This window comes from Myxine glutinosa, chromosome 7, assembly GCF_964187855.1.
Source record: "Myxine glutinosa chromosome 7, kmMyxGlut1.1, whole genome shotgun sequence".
NCBI classification, from domain to species: Eukaryota; Metazoa; Chordata; class Myxini; order Myxiniformes; family Myxinidae; genus Myxine; species Myxine glutinosa.
In genome coordinates, this window is record NC_136267.1 from 111,690,470 (window position 1) to 111,713,815 (window position 23,346).

Genomic DNA, 23,346 nt, shown 5'->3' on the forward strand with positions numbered 1-23,346 from the left:
TCGTTTGTAAAAAATCTCCAGTAAGTTTGAATTGTTCCATTTAGATTTTTGTTTTGGGGTTTTTAGTGATTCATACTCGGAGTTGCACAATAATGTGTGGTGTCTATTGTTGGGATGTTCAAGCTGGCTGTCCTATTACTTCTGAATGTTAAAGTTCCCATGCTACGTTTTGAGGAAGACTATGCCTTGGAGCTGCTGCCATGGTCACAATATTCTTTCAATTCCTGTTCAGGTCTTGCACAAATCCTGAGTATTTCATGGTGTTGAGTTACAAAAGTGCAAAGTACATTTGATTCATTCTTTGTTTGAATAATGCTGTTAAAGTTTATAATCATCCAATCAGATGACGTGCAACAAGTTTTTTATTTTTTATTTCTTGGGTGGAATACTTGCAAAAACAATTTAAAAAAGAAACAAAAAAACTCAAGCTTTTTGAAGTATGAAAGGCCTCTTCCTGTACTGTGATGCATCAACATTTCCAAGGACGTTTTGATGATAATAACGGAAGACTTTTTTGTACAAAGTCGAGGTTTGTGGAAGAGTAGAACACAGAACAGATCCGGATACAACAGAACAAAAGGAATATTAGAGAGAGGAGGGGAAACATATACATACATACATCACACCTGCCTTCCAGTTAAAGGTGTGAATGAACCACTTCATTATGCTGCCACAAATTTTGTGCTATTCACTTTCATTTTTTTTTCTTTGGTTCACTATGCCCACGAAGATGCTTCACGAATGTAGGTTGAACTAAAATTGTTATTCTGAACTTTTATCACTACAGTATTATTATTGCATTTATTTGTTGGTAATCATAACTGAAATGTCGTCCGCAGGTGTTCTGAGGGTGGTAATTGAGCTTTTGTGTGTCGCTGAGATTATATCTTGGTGGTGGAAAATATTTAAGTTTTATTTTTTGGGGGTAAATTGTCACACACACACACACACACACACACACACACACACACACACACACACACACACACACACACACACACACACACGGATACTTTGAGACCTTATAACCTATAAGGTCCGTTCCATCTCCTGAAACCCACACACGTGTGAAGATAGCAGCCATCAACAGCAACTTGCACACGCACACACATATAAACAGACATACACACATATGCGTGCACACATATGCACACACACTCATATGTACATATACACACACACACAGAGGTGAATACTTTAACACCTGGGAGGGCTCCGCTCCACCTTCTGAAAGCCGCATATGGAGATAACAACCAACCAACCACACACACACACACGTTTTTATTTGCTGGATCTGTACATGCTTCAAATAGATTCCTTGACAAGCCGTCATTTGTGAATTAAAACGATGCTTATCCAGTTATTGCAATCATACATCCTAGATATTCCTACAGCAGATATTCTTAGATATTATTTCACCTGCAAATAAGACTACCACTAATTATACACCTCCCTCTCTGTTTATTTTGCACTTGCTATTCAGCACTTGACTGAACACAGTGTGCAAAATCACATCTTTATCAGAATTGTCCAGTTGCAATTGTCGTGCTATTAACAGGTTTACATTGGTGAAAAAACGGATTTAGACCATGCTCTAACTTTGGATGCATGACGTCTTTAGTCGAAGATTGCATCAATGATGCATACAGTGCCTCTTTTTCTGTCTTTGTCCCATAAACATAATGATATAATTTCCATCTCTTTTGCAGGTGCAAATACTTTTAATTTTTTTTTTTAACAGTACCGTCAAACGATGGCCTACTCTTTTTTTGGATTTTGTTTGTTTTTGTTCTTTAATGCTACTTTGGGATCTTTAGCAGATACAGACTGCTTTACATCACCTATAAAAAGGATGCCATTGTTTATTATGCAATGCCCTGCCTGTGAAGCACCATAACGAGTTTATATTTGATTCCTCCTATGTTGGGAATCAATCCCAGACAAAACATGAAAGAACAGACAGCGTGCTCACCTTTTCCCTGCTTACATAACCAAACGTTGCACATTTCTTAACAGACATAGTTGCAGACAGACTCCTCTGCTGACAAATCGATTAAGAAGAAAGACATAGCAGAACGTTTCCTTTTTTTAAAATCAGCCTACATTTTGATGATGTAAAAACCCTTTGAGTTTTCAAAGGCACCATTTTCTCCTCTAATTATGGGAAGTTTTGGGGATGGTCTTTTTAAATTTAATTTGGATTTAAATTTAATTTAAATGAACCACCTTTAGAACCACCTTTAGAGGCCATCTTTCCCTGCAGAGCAGGGGTTGGCCTTTTTCGGGCACCGTGGTCCCCTTTTTGGAGCAATGTTTTACGGCCGGATGCCCTTCCTGCCGCCAACCCTGTTGGTCGCCTCTTGTGACACACAGGGAATTACCAGTGAACTGGTACTCGATTTGCCGACCTCGGAAGGATGACGGGCTGAGTCAACCCCCCTGGCATTAATTCAGCGATCGACCGGGATTCGAACCCAGGATTCCAGGATCCCAAGCCGGCACCCTAACCACTAAGCCAAACACCAGGCTCAAAATAATTTTAAAATTTAAATTAATTTAAATAATTAAGATAATTTAATTAGGATTAAATTTAGAGTTTAGAAATTTAGATAATTTAAATTTAGAGCATGACCATAATTAAGAATAAGATAATTTAATTTAAACTTTTAAAATTTAATTTGGGATGGATTTAAATGTGAAACAAAAGCAGACAACTACTGTACCTTGGTAGAAACTGTCAGGATTTGGTTTATAAATATTTTGATACATGTTAACTGCAAAAAGCTTAACATTATTTTACAGGTTAAGTAAAATTCCAACAATCTAAGTTATTATTATTATTATTATTTTACATGGTCAGCAGTTGTGGTTTTTGTGTTCTTTGTGAAGTCTCTGAGAAAATTTGGTACAACCCTGTTATCAATTTCTGCTTTGGCTTTTGTAGTTCTTAAATAGTGCGATATACTTTGTGAAAAAAAACTCAAGTAGGTTCATGCTGATGGAGGAAAAAGCACTAGAAATATTTTTGGTTTAAAATAATTTAAAGTAAAAGCTCATAAAACAAGTATCGAATAAAAAAAACAAAGAATGTACATACATTGCACGGAATGGAAACTTGAACTTGTATTATCAGCATTAACGTCATTCATGCCATGGGATTTATGCTTGATCCTCTTCCTGAATATGTAATAGAGGTAGGTATTTAGGTCTTTCACTTTTGTCGACCATCCTGTTGTCCCTGGCATTGATCTCTGAGAGGGTTCACTTAAGACGGTCCCTGTCGCCTCTGAATTGGCCAAATCAGGCACAGTTCACTGCCACCGGAAACGATGGGAAGCCGGTTGTCATGATGATATTTGATGAGATGGTTGATATTATTGAAAGCCATTCCTTTGGTTCGCACCTGTCAGGAGGAAGAAAAGGACACAACATTTTGAAGACTTGAAAATGCATCAAAGTCTGTGGTGATGTGCTGATGAGGTAGTTCAAGATGTCGAGAAATGCTCTTCATTACATCTTCCACTTGTGTATGCAATATAACAAATCTTAAGAAATGACAAGGAATTTCGTTATCTGGTTCCTTTTCTTTTACCTTTTTACCTCGTGCATGCGAAGCGAAAAGTGGGATTAAGCAATTGGTTAACTTCTATCTGTCTGTCCTGAGAGGAGTGAGATAACTTATTTTACTCTCTTTGCCTGTCTGGCAGTTAAACAAAATTGAAAATAATTCCAAACAGGAAACTTACTGTTTTTAGTGATGTCATAAAGCACACAAACAACAGGCACGAAGAACACGTCGATACTAAATTACAGGCACGATAAACTAATATAATGTGTTAAATAAGGTGGTGTATAAGACCTCCATTAACAGCGGTAAACTTCCAGGAATTATTTTTCTTCGACCTATAAAACCTTTATTTTATTTCAATTGAATTGTATACTTGAACACTTTAGAACACAAATCATGTTTTTGTACCAGTTAACTTTTGTTCCAATGAATTACATTTCTATTTCCCCCAATCATCTCACCACTCCTTCTGGGTTCACAAGCAGGATGTGCCGCGGTTGACCACATTGTAGGCCTGTCAGTACAAACTGTCCTCGGCCACTGCTGCTGGCCCTCACCAGGAAGTCTCCCTCTCTTCGGAGCAAGCTTTCCGCCTCCTGGTTTGCACGAAAAAAAGCTCGGATTATTTAGAGCATTACCATCGTACGAGAGCAAGGACATATTTGTGTATTTGTTAGGGATGAAATCTTTAATATATGTGTCAACCATGGGCACGACATCTTGCTGAAAGAAGTACCCCTCAACTGCAGCCACCTCTATAGTAGTCATGTTTGTCAATCTGGCATGAACCATGTGCTGTTTTGCAAGGCTTAGGCCAAGGAGTGGCCAATAAAAAAAACTTTGCTTCTAGCCTTTCTTGTCCAAAGGTAAACATAATGGCACTGTCTAGATGTGATGAGCAAAGCCCGAGCTAAGTGCAAGCAAGGATAACTGCTCACTATACAAATGTTAACCAAGCTGGCCTGGCCAGCCTCATCATATTGCTTGGTTTAGTTATGCATTTTGATGTATTGATGTAAAAACTTGAAATGATGGCTTTTTTTGGATGTATATCAGGTGTCGCCCTCGGCTGGGAGACATGTGGAACTTGGGCAACTATAATTCACACCTATTTCATGTAAATATTTGTTTTCTGTCTACAAAATGGAAATTGATATGCGTGGTCTTGATTAGCGGCTGCAGTCGTTTGCCGCTGTGTTTGCCGCTGCGTTTGCCGCTTTGCCTCCTCGACCTTGGCCTCGTACTCGTCCCTTCGCTCCTGCCTGGCATGGCTCTGAAGTACTCCGCCGCAAGGCTTCTTCTGCTCAATACCCGCTCCACCCCATCATGCATCTCTGCCATCAAATCAAATGGACTCCTCCGACGACCCAGGTACATTCACCGTGGCTCCGGTCGCAAGTTTGTTTATTTGCAATCAGGTCACTCCATCCCCGTCCTCTGGTCGGCTCAGCGCACTCTCACTCTTCGTCCCAGCGCACCTGGTCACAGCAACCCACACGATCGCACCTCTTGCCTACGAACCCTGGCTAAATCACCTGAATTCATCCCTGCTGTTCAAAACAACATCAAGCTCACCCTGTTCAACACCCGGTCCCTCAACAATAAATGCCTCATCCTGAACGAATACATCCTGGATAACAAACTGGACTTTCTCTGTCTCACCGAAACCTGGCAACAACCTCTGGACTACTACACACTCAACCTCACCACACCCAATGGATATTCCTACGTCAATAAACCACGCTCGGAGGGCCGAGGTGGTGGAATTGCCGTTATCCACCGTCAAGACATCAAGACCAACCTCATCTCCATCTCATCTGCTCCATCATTTGAACACCTGGCTTTAAAACTCTCTGGTCACACGCAGTCAGTCATGGCTGTCGTCTACCGCCCTCCCAAACCACACCCATCATTCCTGTCTGACTTCTCCTACTTTCTGACCCAGCTATGTTCCCTCTCCCCCTCAATCCTCCTCCTTGGTGATTTCAATATCCACATGGACTCCACTGACTCCACAATAACCACTGACTTCACTGATTTACTCACCTGCTTTAACCTCACTCAACATGTCGACTTTCCTACCCATATCCGTGGTCACATTTTGGACCTTGTCTGCTCCACTGGATTAAATTTGCACCATCTCTATGGCTCCGACCTCACCCTCTCTGACCACTTAGCCATCACTCTGACCATCAACATCCCCGCCCCAACACCAAGGCATTATCGCACAATCAACTTCCGTAAGCTAAACGCTCTTTCACCTACCTCATTCTCATCCACCCTCTCTGAAAAAATGTCCACTTCTCCCTTCATTGACCTCCACACCCCTTCCGACCTCACTGACTACTACAACCACACTCTCTCCTCCTGCCTTGACCAGCTTGCGCCTGTAAAAACCAAAACAGTTTCTTTCACCCATTCTGCTCCCTGGTTTACCCCTGAACTCCACCTGATGAAAACTCGTGCTCGCCAACTTGAAAGACTCCGCAATAAAACGGGTCTCACAGTTCACTCCCAAGCCTACAAGGACCACATACAACACTACAAAGATGCCCTCTCCCGCGCCCGCTCTGCCTACTACTCTCAAATTATCCACTCTGGCTCCGGAAACCCAAAAGCACTCTTCTCGACAATAAACAAACTCCTCCGCCCCCTGAACACCACCACCCAGTCATTCACAGTAGACAACTGCATCTCCTTCCTCTCTTTCTTCCAACGCAAAATTGACAACATCTACAACAGCTTGACCACCGCCGCACCCGCTCCCCCTCCAACCACCTGCCCCCCCTTGTCCTGCCATCCCCTGTCTCGGTTCTCCCCAATCTCTCCTACTGACCTCTCTGAACTCCTCATAGGAATGAAAACTGCCACCTGCACTCTTGACCCCATCCCCTCCAGCTTTGTCAAAGCCTCCCTCCCTGCTCTCTCTCCACTTATCATTGCAACAATAAACTCCTCCCTGTCTACAGGCATCGTCCCACCTTCCCTCAAAATTGCTGCTGTTACCCCCATTCTAAAAAAACCTGGTCTAAACCCTGACACCCTAAACAACTTCAGACCCATCTCCAACCTACCCTTTCTGTCAAAAGTTTTGGAACGCGCTGTAGCCACTCAACTCAAACATCATCTCTCTGCCAATAACTTGTATGAAACATTCCAATCCGGATTCCGCTCCAACCACAGTACTGAAACTGCTCTCCTCAAAATCACCAACGACCTTCTCCTCTCCTCTGACGCTGGCAACCTCAACATTCTCGTCCTCCTCGACCTCAGCGCTGCCTTTGACACCATCGATCACACTATCCACCTCACCCGACTTGAATCCACCTTTAACGTCACCGGCACTGCCCTCTCTTGGATTAAATCATACCTCTCTGACAGATGCCAGTTGATCTCCATCAATAACTGCAAATCCCCCACTGCTCCCCTCCCCCAAGGTGTCCCCCAAGGTTCAGTTCTTGGCCCCCTCCTCTTCATCCTTTACCTGTCCCCGCTCGGTCACTTAATCCGCCGTCATGGTCTCCAATTCCACTGCTTCGCCGATGACATCCAGCTTTTCATCTCCACCAAGTCCGTCTCCACCGACACCCACTCTATCCTGACAAACTGCATCACTGAAATAAAATCCTGGCTTCAAATCAACTTCCTCAAGCTTAACTGTGATAAATCTGAAATAATCATCATTGGCCCAAAAACGCTCACAAAATCCACCCATAACTTTGCCCTCAACATCGACGGTATCCCAGTATCCACCTCCCCTCACATCCGGAATCTTGGCGTCATCTTTGACCAAACCCTTTCCTTCGACAAATACACTAAACAGATCACAAAGTCAGCCTTCTTTCACCTGAAAAACATTGCCCGTCTCCGCTCATCCCTCTCCTCCACGGCTGCAGAAACCCTCATCCACGCCTTCATCACCTCCCGTCTGGACTACTGCAATAGCCTCCTCTATGGTTCACCCTCAAAAATCACCAATAAACTCCAATACATTCAGAACTCCGCTGCCCGTCTACTCACTCATTCCCGGACCCGTGACCACATCACCCCCGTCCTTTACAAGCTTCACTGGCTCCCCATCCCCCAGAGAATCCAGTACAAAATCCTCCTCTTGACATACAAAGCCCTCCATAACCTGGCCCCATCCTACCTGGCTGACCTCCTCTCCAGACACACTCCCACCCGCAACCTCCGCTCTGCTGGTACCAACCTCCTGACCCCCTCCATCCGGACCAAATTCAGATCCTGGGGGGACAGGGCCTTCTCCATCGCTGCTCCCACCCTCTGGAACTCACTACCTCACACCATCAGAGACTCCTCCTCACTCACCACATTCAAAACATCACTAAAGACCCACCTGTTCAACGCTGCATTCAACATTCAACCCACAGCATTTAACCCCTGACTATCTCTTCTCCTTCTCCCTCCTTTTGCTTTAAATATTTCCCTATTGATTCTTGTCTTGTCTTTTTGATTCTTGTCTTATATATATGCCGTATATCGCTGCTGTTTGTTTTCTTGATTCTTGTCTTTTTGCAATTGTTGTTTTCATGTATTGTTATGCATTATGTTTTCCACTCTGTCAAAGCGCCTTTGGGCTTCTGGAAAAGCGCTATACAAAATAAATGAATTATTATTATTATAAAGGGTGTTTCCTCCTTTCCACTGTGTTCATATATGTTCATATATTAATGGCTTTGCTTATTTCTAATTGATCATCTACCATATAAAACACAATGTGTGTATTTGTGTGTGTGTGTGTCTGTGTCTGTCCCCTAAAGACACAAGAGATCAAGAAGGCCCCAAGGACTCTGAAGATCCAATGGACCCCAAAGACCCAAAAGACCCCGAGTATCCAAAAGACGCAAACAACCCCTAGGACCCAAATGACAAAGAGGACACAAAATACCCCCAAGGACCCAAAATACCTCAAGGATGCAGAAGACCCCAAGGACTCTTAAGACCCAAAAGACAGAAAAGTCCTTGAAGACCCAATGGACCCCAAATACCCTGAAGACCCAAATGACCCTGAAGACCATTAAAGACCCCTAAGATTCTTAAATACCCAAAAGACCACAAAAACCCAAAAGACACTGAAGACCCCAAATTCCATAAAGACACCGAAGACCCCAAAATACACCAAATAGCCTTAAAAGACCACAAAGATGCAAAAGCCCCCCCCCCCAAACCCTTAAATACCCAAAATACAAGAAGACCCCAAAGACCCTTAAATATCCAAAAGACCGCAAGACCCTTAAAGACCCAAAAGACAACAAAAACACAAAAGGCCCCAAAGACCCATAAAGACACTGAAGATCCAAAGACCCTTAAATACCTCAAGGACCCAAAAGACCCCAGAGACCCAAAATATGCCAAAGACTCAAAACACCCCAAAGGCCAAAAAAAAATCGAAAAGACCCAGAAGACCAAAAAGTCCCTGAAAACCCAAAATACCCCCAAAGACCTAGATGACTGAAAAGACCCGAGGACTCAAATGACCTAAAAGACACCGAAGACCCAAATGAACCAGAAGATCCCAAGGATCCATAAGAGCTTGAGCATCCAAAAGACCCAAATGAACCAGAGGACCCAAAAGACCCTGAGGACTCTAACGACCCAAAAGAAGAGTAATTATGTCTCTTACATTGTAATTGAGGACGGTGACTTGCAAACCGAGCCTCAAGGTCAGTGTACAGAAGTGGTTTTTTTAAAATCACAATAAAACAAGGCACAGACAGGGAGGTGACATTCGCTGAACGTGACGTGCAAAGTGCGTAGAGTAAACTAAGTGTTCATTTACGTCTAAGATATCTAAAAAATAAAGAAGATATAAGCACTTCAGACTTTGGCACGCTCACTCAGCTGCATCTTCAAATAAACTGTTACAACCCGTCATTTTTGACGGGCTTTATGCTAGTAGCTAATAAACTTGGTGATGCTTCGCTGAAGTCGAAATAACCCGATCTTGACTGGGTGACCCAGTTTGGTGCCGATATTGCTTAAAATGTCTTGCTGACAATGACGATTCCCTCCTCCACTGAAGGTGGAAAGAGGTTATGTTTTCACACCTCTTTGTTTGTCTCTCTGTGAGCAGGATATTTCAAAACTTGGTGGACAGGTCGGCTGTTTGACAAGGAAGAATTGATTCGATTTTGGTTATTTATCTGGATTCGGATACAACAAATTTCTGGATCAGGATCCGGATAATTGTCCCCCGTCGCACCGCGGAGCGAAAGGGGGACTATGGTTTTCCCCTCCGTCCGTCCGTCCGTGCGGGCGTGCGTGCGTGTGTAAGCGAAGGACCGCATTCGAATTTGGTGTGTGGGTGCAACCCATGTCAAAATCCAAGATGGCCGCCGCCATGTATGTCTGATGCCATGTATATCTGAACCTTGTGAGCTGAATATCTTGAAAAATAAGCGAAGTACCAACTTCTAATCTGGTGTGTGGGTGTATCTAGGCACAAGGAAGAGCGCTATTGAAAATTTGGTCGCCACGTCAAAATCCAAGATGGCCGCCACCATATATATATGTCTGAACCTTGTGAGCGAAATATCTTGAAAAATAAGCGAAGTACCAACTTCTAATCTGGTGTGTGGGTGTATCTAGGCACAAGGAAGAGCGCTATTGAAAATTTGGTCGCCACGTCAAAATTTGGTCGCCAATGTATTTTGGTTGGCGACTTTCCCCTGCTCACAAAATCTTCTCGTTCAGTACAAAAACTATTTGTTTGTTCCTTACACCCTACTTCTCCCCTACTTTTTCGATGCAGTCTGGAATCCTGTCTTGTTCTCCAAACTCTCTGCCTATGCCATTCAAGGCCAACTCCACACATGGATTCCTGATTTGCTCTAATCTCGTAGCCAACTTGTGGCACTCAACGGAATCCTTTCATCTCTTCTCACTGTTGAGGCTTGAGTACAATGACTGCAGTCCTATTCCTGGTCTTCATCAATGATCTCTGTCACTCCCTGGAATATCTTCTTTATCTATTTGCTGATGACTCCACCCTCTGCCGTGACATTCCTTATACTTCAGACAGGCAGGCTGCAGCCTCTTTCCCCTCTTCAGACATTGGAATAAATCACAAGCTGGTCAAACACTTGGAATATTTTTTTCAATTCCGACAAATCTCACACTCCCACTCTCAGAAAGGACCATCTGGCAAGCCCCCTTTCCTCCCCATCTACTTTCTTAACAATCTTCTTGAGGAAGTTCAGTCATTCAAACTCCTGAGTCTCACTATCTGCCATGATCTTTCTTGGACAAACCACAATTCAACGTTGGCCTCCAAAGCCAGCTGCCGAACAGGCATCCACCGTCATACAAAGTCTCCTTCCTTGGCACATTGGAACTCCGATCCACCTACAAGGCCTTCATCTGCAGCTTGATGGAGTACTGCTCTCACCTCTGGGCTGGCTACCCTGCCTCACATCTTGCTCAACTTGATGCTGTGGAAACCAAGGCTTTCAAGATCATTGGAAATATCTCGTGATGATGCTCAGTCTAATGGCTTTTCACTGTCATCCCAGACAGGTCTATGGTCCCTGTGTCATCTTGCACCTCCTTTCTGGTCTTGTACCTTCTGCCCTTTCCATGCTTTGCCTTCTCCCGCCTTCCCCCTCCCCACCCCCACCCCTCCTCCAGATTTCTGCAGGGCTCACACGGTCCACTATCAACTACCTTCTGGCTTCTGGTGAAATTACCGAAATCCAGGATCACACTGCTGACCTACACTCATTTATTCCTCTTCTTCCCACCTGTGGAATCAACTTCCACATCCTCTTCAATCTCATTCTTCCCTCCATGCTTTCAAGATTGCTGTTCACCACCATCTCAGATCGTCCTCAATCAAAAACCATGATCTTTTTTACCCTCATTAACCCCAACCAAATCCTCCTGATTTTGCAGTTTTTCCACCTTGGAGTTTACGCCTCCATGCATGCATGTTTTGCATTTGAAGAGCATTTGTATATCGAGTCGCTAAATTGGAAAACCAACTATTTTTTAGGTCAAAAGGTCAAAGGTTAACTCGAGGTCAAACTTCCAAAATCATCAATTTTCATCCGATTGACTTGAAAATTTAACAGCATTTGCATAGTGCTTCACTGAATTGGGAAACGACTATTATTGAGGTCAAAAGGTCAACTCGATGTCAAACTTCCAAAATCATCAATTTTCATATGAAAAACTATCAATTTTCATCCAATTTACTTGAAATTAGAACAGCATTTGCATATCGAGTCATTAAAGAGGGAAAACAACTATTTTTGAGGTCAAAGGTCAACTCAAGGTGAAACTTGTAATATCAATTTTCATATGAAAAATCGTCACTTTTCATCCTATTAACTCGAGCTTTGATCAAGATCGTCAATTTTAACCTTGATGAAATGGACAATTTGATGGATCAATGGCAACCTTTTTTGGGGGCAGGGGTGGATTTTGCAAGTATCGTGCTCTTCTTGTTTTGTTTCTTAGTAATTAAAACAAGAGTGTCACACGGTGTTGCATTACAGCAGTGTTGTGTCCCAATGCCGCAGACAAACCTTGCGCCCAATATCACCATGATACCACACCTCCCGTTGGAGATCTACCATTTGGCAGTGCACATCTGCTTGGAGCCCCGGCCCCGTTCCTCTCATCGCTTCTCCCCTACTTGCTGCCCCACCAACCGCATCACCAAAGGGCTCTGGAGAATAAATAACATGTCTTAAGACAACGTTTGAAGGGCACGGAGCACATGTTTTGAATATATTTCTCTTTCCGGAAGTCAAAAGGCACATATGTTACAAAACCATTTGGGTTGAATACTGTTGTAGTGGCACAAATAATGAAGGTACAATCAGCTTTTCACATTTTAAACTGACTTCCTGTGCAAGTGTCACTTTTTGCTCTCCTTGTGGTAATAATGTAGCTCGGCTCGTGAAACATCCACTTCCGCACACGTGCACCATCGAGATTAGGACACTGCACTATCATGCCTCCTATTAGTCGCCATTCTTTTCACCCAGCGCACACAAAGCGAAAAATGAGGTTAAGCTGTCCGTTAGTCTGTCAACAAACGTTAATTTATGGTCGAGGAACAACTTATTTACAGACTTGGCATTTAATATGGAATATTTTTTTGTGGGGGGTGAACTTACTTTTCAAGATGACTTAGAACCAAAAGTTCATTGGAATTATGTTGAAATTATTCTAGATTTTGTTAATGTGACCTTTAAAAGAAACAAAAACCACATTTGACATTTCGAAGCAAATAAATTGATCCTTGAAAGTGATGTAAACTGACATCGAACTCAATTCACAGACAGTACTGTGTTAAATTTCTGTAAGTTTTCCAGAAGTATCTCTTTATTTTGCACATTAGCCAAAAAAAATTTCAACCAAAACAAAAGCTAAATTATGACTGGGATTACGGACAGTAAAATTACAGTTCAGTACTACGTGTAACCCCCACGAGCATTCAGGAGAGCACGTACACGTCGAAGCATGCTGCTCACGAGATTTGCCAAGGTTTGGACAGGAATCGCTTGCCATGCAGTGACAATAGTCTGCTGCAATTCACGCACAGAGGTAGGCTGCTCGTCCAAGTTGTCGATTTGACGCGTTAATTCTGCCCACAAGTTTTCTATTGGATTCATATCCGGGGACATGGCAGGCCACTCCATATGCTCTACACCACGGTCAGCGAGAAAGTGTTGGATCATGCGAGCACGATGAGGCCATGCCTTGTCATCTTGGAAGACAAAGTTTCATCGAAAGGCTGCACGAGCAAATGGAAGCAATGTTTCTTCCAGAATGACCCTGTACTTGAACTGGTTCAGGTTTCCATTCAGAGCAACCAGGTCAGTTTTGCCCCCTGCATGAAAAGCAGCCCAAACGGTCACCCCACCACCTCCAGCTTGGACTCTTGGCACTATACAATCTTCGTTGTGGACTTCATGCACTTGTCTGCGCACTCGGACGCGGCCATCTTGACGATAGACCAGAAATCCAGACTTGTCACTGAAGATCACGTGATTCCAGTGTCCTGGCTGCCATTGACGGTGCTCTCTTGCCCACTGCAATCGGCGCTGGTGGGGTTGTCTGGTCAGACGTGGCTTTCTCAGGGGACGCCTGGCACGATAGCCTGCTTGAACCAGTCGTTGGTTGACCAGCCTTCTGGATACAGGCACATTTGTCAGTTGCTGCCACTCAGCCCTTCGCCGATTAGCTGACTTGGTACGGCCATTGCAGACTAACCGGTGCAGCTGGCGATCATCTCTCCTTGTGGTTCTGCGTGGACGTCCTGGCCTCGGTTTTTGGAGTAGGGTTGGTTTTGGAGTAGTAAATCGCCTTTTTGACCCTCTACTCTGAGAATTTCGTTTCAGGATCTTTGACACCTGACCTTGAGTGATGCCATACTGCCGAGCAATAGCACGCTGTTTCATGCCAGAATTTCGGAAAGCCACCACTCCATGACAAACAGCATTGTCAAGTTGACGGACCATCTCCAGAAGAAGCGGCAATAACTTTTGTAGACGTGCAGCAGTTGTTTTCCACTAATACAGAACGCAACAACCCTTATATACCCGATTGTGAAGCCAATCGTCAAATGTACCTGTCCTTACATTTTTTCACGCCACCTGTGATATAATCCTGTTGTTAACTTCTTGCTGCGAAAGACAATCAGTGACATGGTTCTTTCAACAAAGACATCACCGAAGGGTAAAAGAAACTCACCAGATTGATATACTGAGTTCAGAAAGTAAACCCAAGTAAAGAAAAAAAAAAAATTCAATATTAAATGCCAAGTCTGTAAATTGAATGTTATATTTTGAACGTGAATCGGAAAACAAATCTGCAGATTAACTACTTTGGCTCTAAATTCGTCCCAATCTGGCATGCGCAGAAAGGAGTTAGATAATGTTTTTACTCCGTCTGTCTGTCTGGCAGTCAAAATTGAAATTCGTTCCAAACAGGAAACTTACTGTTTTTAAGCATGTCATAAAGGACACAAACAACAGTTACGAAGAGCTAATGTAATGTGTTGGCTAGTGTGGTGAAATCTACCCTGCGTCAACGGTGGTAAAAAGCAGGTAAATTTCTGAATTTATTTATTTATACAGCTTTTTAAATCTTTATTTCATTTTAATTGAATTATATATTTGAACACTGGTGTTGGGCTAGCGGCTAGGGTGCCAGCTTAGGATCCTACGATCCTGGGTTCGAATCCCGGTCGATCGCTGAATTAACGCCAGGGGGGTTGACTCAGCCTGTTCATCCTTCCGAGGTCAGCAAATTGAGTACCAGTACACTGGTAATTCCCTGCTTATCGTTAAAGGTGGCAAAAAGGGTTGGCGTCAGGAAGGGCATTCGGCTGTAAAACATTGCTTCAAAAAGGGGACCGAAAAACAACAACAACCACGGTTCCCGGAAAAGGCCAACCCCTGCTTTGCGGGGAAAAATGGCCTCTAAAGGTGGTTATTTTTTATATATATATATTTGAACACTGTAGAACACAAATCGCCTTTTTGACACTTTCAAAACCCTTCCATGTAGCAGTACTTGCGCATATTAAATAGGGTTATGTTTAAGATCAAACAGAAAACCAAATACTGTGTTGGAGTCATCAGAAGGAATCCGAGGAAGTAAAGAGCAAAGATGGAGTCATCAGAAGGAACCCGAAGAAGTAAAGAGCAAAGATGGAGTCATCAGAAAGAACCCAAAGAAGTAAAGAGCAAAGATGGAGTCATCAGAAGGAAGCCGAAGAAGTAAAGAGCAAAGATGGAGTCATCAGAAGGAAGCTGAAGAAGTAAAGAGCAAAGATGGGGTCATCAGAAGGAACCCGAAGAAGTAAAGAGCAAAGATGGAGTCACTAGAAGGAACCCGAAGAAGTAAAGAGCAAAGATGGAGTCATCAGAAGGAACCCGAAGAAGTAAAGGGCAAAGATGGGGTCATCAGAAGGAATCCGAATAAGTAAAGGGCAAAGATGTTAGGGAGAGAGGGGGAAGCACACAAGTACAACATTTGAGACCAGGGACATCGGGAGATCTTTGGGGGGAGGAGGCGTGGGAAGGGGGGGTGGGGTGGGAGAGGTAAGCAAACATGGGGGTTTAGCGAGGATGTGTTGTCAAACATGGGGGTTTAGTGTGTTCCTACACCTAATAAATGGGTTGATGTAGTGTTCCGACATCAAGCAGGAAGAAGGGAATTTAGGGTATCTGTGACACATGGTGGGAGGAGGGGATGGTTTGTATGTCAATAGAATGGGAGGACCAATATGGACCATTTTGTGACTTTGTGCACCATTTGCTGGTCACCAAGGACCACAGGAAATCCTTAATGACTCTCTAAAGATGAAGGAAACTGTGGGCACGATAATGAACTCAGGTAGGTGTGCTCGGCTGTTTAATAGCTGTTATAACGTGTTTTCAAATACGCACTCATGTCAAAAGGATCGTGTGTTGGGCTGAAAGCAGAAATGGCATCTTCGGTCGAAGTTCTATGATTGGAAGGTCCAGTCATTCCAGCTTCACCACCTTTCTGTGAAACCAGTACATCAGTGTTGACGTAAGAATGGTTGCTCTGCATCGGTCGCTGCTTCTCTTGCTTGTCGGCTTGAGTTTCAGGGCCGTTGTCTGTGGGAATTGTGGGTCTGTCCCAGGAAACGAATCCCACTCCTGCTAAAACAAACATGGTGGTTCATCATTGTAGCTTCAATGTGAATCATTTTGTAAAGTACACAGCTTTGCAGTTTGTACTGCCTCAAGGGATAAAGTGTTTTGCCATCAACTTTTGTCACCTACACCATTAAATTTTACATATTGTGTGGTATGGTTGGTGGTTGGTATATTGTGTGGTTAATTGACTTTGCATGAGAATGAACTTGTTAGGTCGGGGCAGTTTTGCCACTTTTTGTACGCCCTCTCTGAAGACCAATGTGCTCCATAACACCGATTTTTGCTGGCACGACAGTTTTTAGTACATGTTTCCACTGGGGAATGGAAGTCAGAACCAGAAGGCCAGATACGAGACTAAACTCGACACAGTTATCATGAAGGACATTTTGGCCCATTATCCCGCAGTCGTTAGATGTACACCATTGTAAGGAGTTTGAGAGTATAAAGGATGGGATTGCATAATTCAGTGAGCATCCAGCATTCAAGCCTGAATTTATCGATTTAATCTGGCGGGGGGGGGGGGGGGGGGGGGACGAACTCCAGGAAATAAATCTTCCTGGTGCTCGATGACAAGAGAGAAACAAGGAGTTGATTCAGATGCGATATCGGGCTTGTCTGATTACTTTGCTTACGAGTAACAATGGTAACTACATCGTTTTAGTACTCATGTGTGGAACAGAACACCTATCCTCAATCTCCACCATAATGTTACTTCTGTTTCAGTCTACCATCCTGCGGCCTCAAGAAATAGGGGGAAAGCATTTTGATCGGTGGATGCAACAAACCTGATCCGTGAACTGGGCTTCCACCGACTTCTGGAATGTCCAACAAGCGCAGACCAGCCAAGTTGTGGCTCAGTTCCTGGAGGGCATTAGCAGCCAAAAAACGATAAAACGAATGTTATAATAACACGATCCTTTCCGACCTCTCCATACCATGCAGCATAAATAATAATAAAAATCGGGATGGCACCTTATTCTTTAGTTAGCACTTTCAGCAGAGGAGGTAATGCAAAGCCAGCTACACTTGTCTCGAAATAATTAATAGCACGATATTGACAAATGCATGAATTCCAGTGGTCACTTGTGTGTTGAGAGTTGTAGCATTTTTCAGCCTCAAACATTTATCGGAAGTTTTGCTACAATCTAGAGCAGATAGAGACTTATTCGTATGAATTCCTGTCAATGTTTCCCACCAAAACCCAATATTTCACTCATCAAATGTAACGGTTTCAGTAAGATGTGCAGGTGTCCTTGAGTTGGAACTGCTCCCTCTTGGACTCGATTCCTGGCAAAGTCGCTGAGCCATAGGACTAAGAAGTGCAACGGTCAAACAACCACATCTATGGCTTTGCGCTTGCAGTCCCACTACCCACTACCAGGACAGCAACCAGCACTGCACTTGACCTACAAGTGGTAAGCTTTTGAGGTTGAGGTGTGACACCTTGTGAGGTGTGACAGAATGTAAATAGAGACCGAATTTGCGAGAAGGTTTCATGCTACACCAATGGCTAAAAGACCCTAAGTTTACCAGAAATTAGACGAGGTTTGTCTGAAATACCCGAGTCTGGATCAGGGCTACAAAATGTTCGTTTTTGTGTTGGGAATTACAGAGCACTGTTATGAAACAACAGAGATGACTATATATATATTGTGGTTATCTGCCACGATTGAGAGAGGATGACAGCCGTCGCTCAAAACTGTAAGACCATCTCTACCCAGCTGCCATCACATGTGCACGGGCTATTTGAGTGGTGAATCAGATACCCATGTTGACCTGCCAGCGACTGATCTCAACTCGCCACACCTCTCCACTCCACTGGGGCATGACATCGACATGCCATGGACGCAGCATGGACACGGCATGACACAACAACAAACATGACAAAGTATGAAGCGGAACGATCCTGTAACATACAGTTCACCAGGTCAGCCTACGATGGTGGGACAAAGCATTTGCCACCCATTTTGTCAGCGGTCGGTGTCCGAGTGTGCCTGAGCGGTGTCATTGTTCGTGCTGTGTCATGCCTTTTTTCTTCTGGAATAATATAACTAATTTATAAATTAATACAAAATCCCAGATAAAGCATCAATTGAAGGGAAAAACAAAACCTACCAATTAGTAGGGAACATACGACTGGCGCTTTCATCTTTACTAACACCTCAATTATCGCCATATTCGTCTGAATCGCTCACATAAGGCTCCACAATTTCCCCCGAAAGCATTTCCGTCACTAATTTTGTCTCCAATAGTTTCTTCAAAATACCACTGATCAGTTTCAACATACGCAGAACCTTCAGAGTTGCTAATGATGGTGGAATGAGTATCGGAATCCGAGCTCGATGCACAGTTTGTCAATGTAAGCTGCCATTTGGATCAATGTGGGCATTCTGAGTGTGACGTCACTGGTGAAAATCGACACATTAGGGATTTTTTCGGCACTTTGTGATTGGCAAAAAAATGTCAAATATTATTTCCCTTCAAATTAGACCGTGATTAATGATTTTCAAGAAATTTGCTTTTGGGTTCCCCTTTAAGATTGCTGAGATCAGTCTGTGCTTTCACACTCGTACTTGACTTGATGTCCTGCAACACTTATTCACTGCAGTCTCGGTCGTAATCCAACGGTGGAACGTTTGTTTGTTTTTTCCAAAAGTGGGCGAGGAGAGAGAGCCAGAGAGGGGTCCTTACCAGGCCATCACTCCTGATATCTTTCACTCCTCCCAATGGTGGATCCTTTCCAGGTATTGCATTGTAATAGCATCTCTTATGATCTGGTTCTTCTTCTTCAACTTCCCATGGGTGGTTTTCAGGCTCAGCTGCCCTGCATACAAATCGCATTCATTGTAATTTGCATATCGCTAGATTGTCGTGTTAGTATGGTCGTTTTAAGTCTAAATCATGGGCTACCAGGAAAAAATTGTTACCTAAGCATATATGGTATCAATCAAAGCGTATTTTTGTGCTCTTTAACATGGTGAAAACTCCTCTTCAATCCTCCTTGGGGAAAAAAGGTTATAGTCGTTTTAGTGAAGGACCCTTTTTCAGTCAAATTTCAATGGCTTCCCATGTCAGAAACCACAGACACGATATAAGCATACATGATTTGTGCCTAGATGCATTATCAAAGTTCTTTAATCCAACGCCTTTCATATATTTTAACAGTAGGTCATGTGACTTAAAGTAGAAGAGCACCGTGGTCCGTGGGTATTACGAACAGCTTAGAAATCACGAAATCGATGTTGAGAGTATTGGCGAGTCACCTGCCCTCCTGAAGCTGAAAGACATCATGGAAGCCATTAAGCGTGAGCAAAAGAAGTGTTCAAGAACGGCAAAATTGTGGCTGACTTATATGGAGTACATCGACACTTTAAAGCTGTTCATTCGTGCAGAGAGGACTGGTAGTTGGAATATGCATATCATCGCAGTTAGTCGTATGCTGAACCTATTTGCTGCCACTGACCACTTCAACTATGCCAAAAGTGCTCGCCTGTATCTCCAGTGGATGTTAGATCTGCCTTCTAGCCACCCCTGGTTGTATGCACAATTTTCAGAGCATAGGTATCACACAGTGCGCCGCAGCGATCGGTTTTGGGCCGGCTTGTGGACAGATCTCACAATTGAGCAAGTAATGATGCGATCTATAAAGAGCCAAGGAGGGTTAACTCGAGGACGAGGGATCACAGACACGGTGAGATTATTATGGATATACAGTATGCATAAGTGTGCCGAGGTGCACGAGGCCATGACCGATGTCACAGGACTTGTCCACAGAACCAGTGAGCAGCATGTGGAGCTGGGGGGCACCCGCTGTAATCGTGATTTTGAGGATTTTAAAAGAATCTTCAACTGGCTTGTTCAGCATGATCCCTTTGATGTTCAGAAGCACGAATTGAGATCGCTATCATCAGGGTTAACTGCTACCGATGGTGACGGTGTCAATTGTGACGAGGTCGAAGAAGTTGGTTTGTCGCTCCAAGAAAAACTTGATAATGTCAAGGTTCACGAAGCATCGATGAAACGCAGTCAGAACGTCCGCACTTTGATTCATTTGAAAAAAGGAATCAAGATCAATCAGCAGATGGTGCATGTTGATCCACTTATTCTGTTTTCAAGACTGCTGGTCCTTCTAGAATGATGCGAAGACACAGCACCCTACTTTCAGTACGAGCTTACTCCGTTCCCGACATCTCTGTTCAAAGACTTTGCCATGCGTAAGCCGAATAGGCCGTTTTGGCCAACAGATTGACTAGTGGCTTAAGCATGGTGAGAGCATTACAAAACACGACGTATGTTTTAGATGGAGGGGCCTTGCTTCATCGAGTGCGATGGCTGGCTGGAAAGACGTACAAAGAAGTGATCATGCAGTACCTTTTGTATGTCCGTTCCAAGTATGGAATATGTAGCATCGTTTTTGACGGTTATGAAAGTGGACCCTCAGTGAAAGACCACGAGCACCAGAGAAGGGCTGGAAAGGCTTCAGCAGATGTTCAGATCAGCGAAGAAATGCACGCTCACAGAAATCAACAGCTCTTTCTCGCGAACGAAAAAAACAAGACCCAGTTCATCAATTTACTCAGCCACTATCTCAGGTTGGACGGTCATGAAGTGGTTCAGAGTGAGAGCGATGCTGATACCCAGATCGTTTCTGCAGCCCTTGACCTAGCTTCAGCTGGCCAGCATGCCACAGTGGTAGCTGATGACACTGACGTCCTTGTTCTTCTGCTCTTTCACTGGAACACAGACATGGCTGATATTCACTTACGATCAGAACCCAGGAAAGCACAGAAGAGACCTTTGAAGCTCATTAATATCAAAGAAGCTGTAGGACACTTAGAGCAGACTGTTCTTCATCACCTTCTAGTAATTCACGCATGGGGTGGCTGCGATACAACCTCTGCTGTTTTTGGTCACGGAAAATGCAGGATCCTCAAGCTTGTCCAGAATTCGCAAGAAGTGCGACAATGGTGTGCAGTAGTTGCGCAGGAGGATGCGACCCAGGATGCTGTCGGAGAAGCCGTTGCACGGATTTTAATCAAGATGTATGGCGGAAAGCCAGACGACTCATTGACCAAATTACGACATGCTCGCTACAGGGAGCTTGCAGTAACAACCTCTTCCACGATGCGACCAGAGCGACTTCCCCTGACGGAACGAGCTGCATTCCAACATAGCCTCAGAGTGCATCTGCAGGTTATGATATGGAAAAGTCTGAATGTATCTCAAATAGAACCGTGTGAATTGGGGTGGATGGTGGAGAATGGTAGATTGGTGCCTGTCATGACCGACATGGAACCTGCCCCCGATGATCTTCTGAAGTATGTGCGCTGCAAATGTAAGGCATCGTCACGAAATCCCTGCAGCACCAATCTTTGTTCCTGTCGGAAAAGTGGGCTCAGTTGTGTAACTGCTTGTCGTGACTGTCGAGGCGAAGAGTGTCAGAATGCTGGTCCAGTGCAACCGGAAGAAGACGAAATGCCTGTGGACGCGAACATCTTTGAGATACTACTTTAGATTTATTTCCTACATAGTACATATGATTTACATCTTCCGTAGAAAGTAAGCCATTCCAGTTTGTTCCCTGTTATTTTTTTGCAATGTTGCTTGGTAATGGCCTGACTATATGCCGGACGCGTAATATTTTTTTCCCATGATAGTACAGGGCAATTATACTATACTATACTATACTATATTTTAATGACAATTGCCCTGTACCATCATGGGGAAAAAATTCGCACCCCGGACACAAGGCTGTTACCATGCTGGATAAATCGTGCTGTAAAAAGTTTTCCCCAAAGAGGATCAAAGAGGAATTTTCACCACCTTGTAGAGCATAAAATTGCACTTCTTTTGATGCCATATATGCTTTGGTAACAATTTTTTCCCGGTACATCAATCAAACGACCAGACTATGTTACTTATCTATACTACGAAAGATCTATCTATCTATGTCTGTCTGTGTGTGTCGCCATTTTTCTTAGATGGCCAAACGGATATGCGTCAAACTTTCAGAGGTTCATCAGTGAGTGCTGCAAAGTGTTTTTAGGTAGAAATTGTTTTTTCAAAATTTTGTTTAAAAAAAAGGGTTGATATTTTAAGATATATTTTTTAAACACTCTATAGTGCCTCAGCCTTTGTAGCTAACGTGAAAGGTAATATTAAATGATTCCCGACCCCATTCCTTGGGAAGTGTTTAAGTGTTGGGAAGTGTTCAGGCCCCCACAAAAAAATAATAGAAAAAAACAATTTGATTTCTTCAAAATACCAACAGGATTATAACAGCCACACCTGGTACTCCTGTTAGTAGTACTTCATACAGTATATGCAGAATACTTGGTCCATTGATGTTTATGATTCCCATATTCAAAGCAGGAAATAGTCAGCATTGACTGGTTATGATCTAGTCTACTTATTGCAGTCCCATTATCATATAGTTCCCCATCTAATGTATGGCCAAAATAATTAATATAATTGGACAAGGGGGGACAAGGTAGCTCGGTAGTTGTTTAATCATCTCCAAACTGTGTGCTTTAAACTTTAATTGCTAGTAAGATTTAATCTGGCTAAAAGTACTGTTCTACATCATTGTGGGGCATGCTGTTCTTTACAGAAGATTTAACACTAACTTACTGGTTTGCCTCCCATGATGTGGACCTTAAATACCCAATTGTATTCTTCAAACCTGTTTCGGCATTAGGGCCGGTGTTCCCAGGGCCAGTAAATGTAGTCAACTGGAAACACCAACTCCCTGTTGGAGTGGCCGGCGAGAGAAGGGGATCATGTAATAGCTGGAGACGGAATTTTAAAATCATGTCTGTGTGTCTGTCCAGGCCATAACATTTTTACCATTACAGCTTTTATAATCAAATTTTCAACATAGTATTACTGTATTATGAGAATATGGAGAAGACCAATTCATAATTTTGTCAAAAGGTCAAAGGTCAGCATCACCTAAAATCATCAGTTTTCATCCAAATGACCTGACATTTATTTATATTTACCATTTGAGCTTTGTCATCAAATTTTCAACATCAATTTATTATCTATCTATAATTCCAGCAATCTCTGTGTGTGTGTATGTTTGTTTGTGACCGCTGTTTCTCGACAACCACGGGT

The 23,346-nt window shown here is 43.4% G+C and overlaps 2 protein-coding genes across 3 annotated transcripts in view; one reads left to right on the forward strand and one right to left on the reverse strand.

Annotated features, from left to right (window-relative positions):
* TMEM161B (transmembrane protein 161B) overlaps window positions 1-17,206 on the forward strand; it is a 69,416-nt gene extending 52,210 nt beyond the window's left edge. Inside the window, exon 13 of the mRNA XM_068123043.2 lies at window positions 16,954-17,206. Coding sequence (XP_067979144.2) covers window positions 16,954-16,997 — 44 coding nt within the window. The 3' untranslated portion in view covers window positions 16,998-17,206. The remainder of the gene's footprint in view (window positions 1-16,953) is intronic.
* Window positions 3,109-23,346, reverse strand: part of LOC137431574 (SHC-transforming protein 1-like) — a 99,654-nt gene continuing 79,416 nt past the window's right edge. For both annotated transcript variants that reach the window (XM_078782137.1, XM_068123039.2), the window contains exons 9-14: window positions 18,922-19,054; window positions 17,016-17,091; window positions 15,994-16,230; window positions 12,115-12,257; window positions 4,030-4,164; window positions 3,109-3,403 (exon numbers count right to left, since the gene is read on the reverse strand). In XM_078782137.1, the coding sequence (XP_078638263.1) occupies window positions 3,266-3,403; window positions 4,030-4,164; window positions 12,115-12,257; window positions 15,994-16,230; window positions 17,016-17,091; window positions 18,922-19,054 (862 nt within the window). In that variant the 3' untranslated portion in view covers window positions 3,109-3,265. The remainder of the gene's footprint in view (window positions 3,404-4,029; window positions 4,165-12,114; window positions 12,258-15,993; window positions 16,231-17,015; window positions 17,092-18,921; window positions 19,055-23,346) is intronic.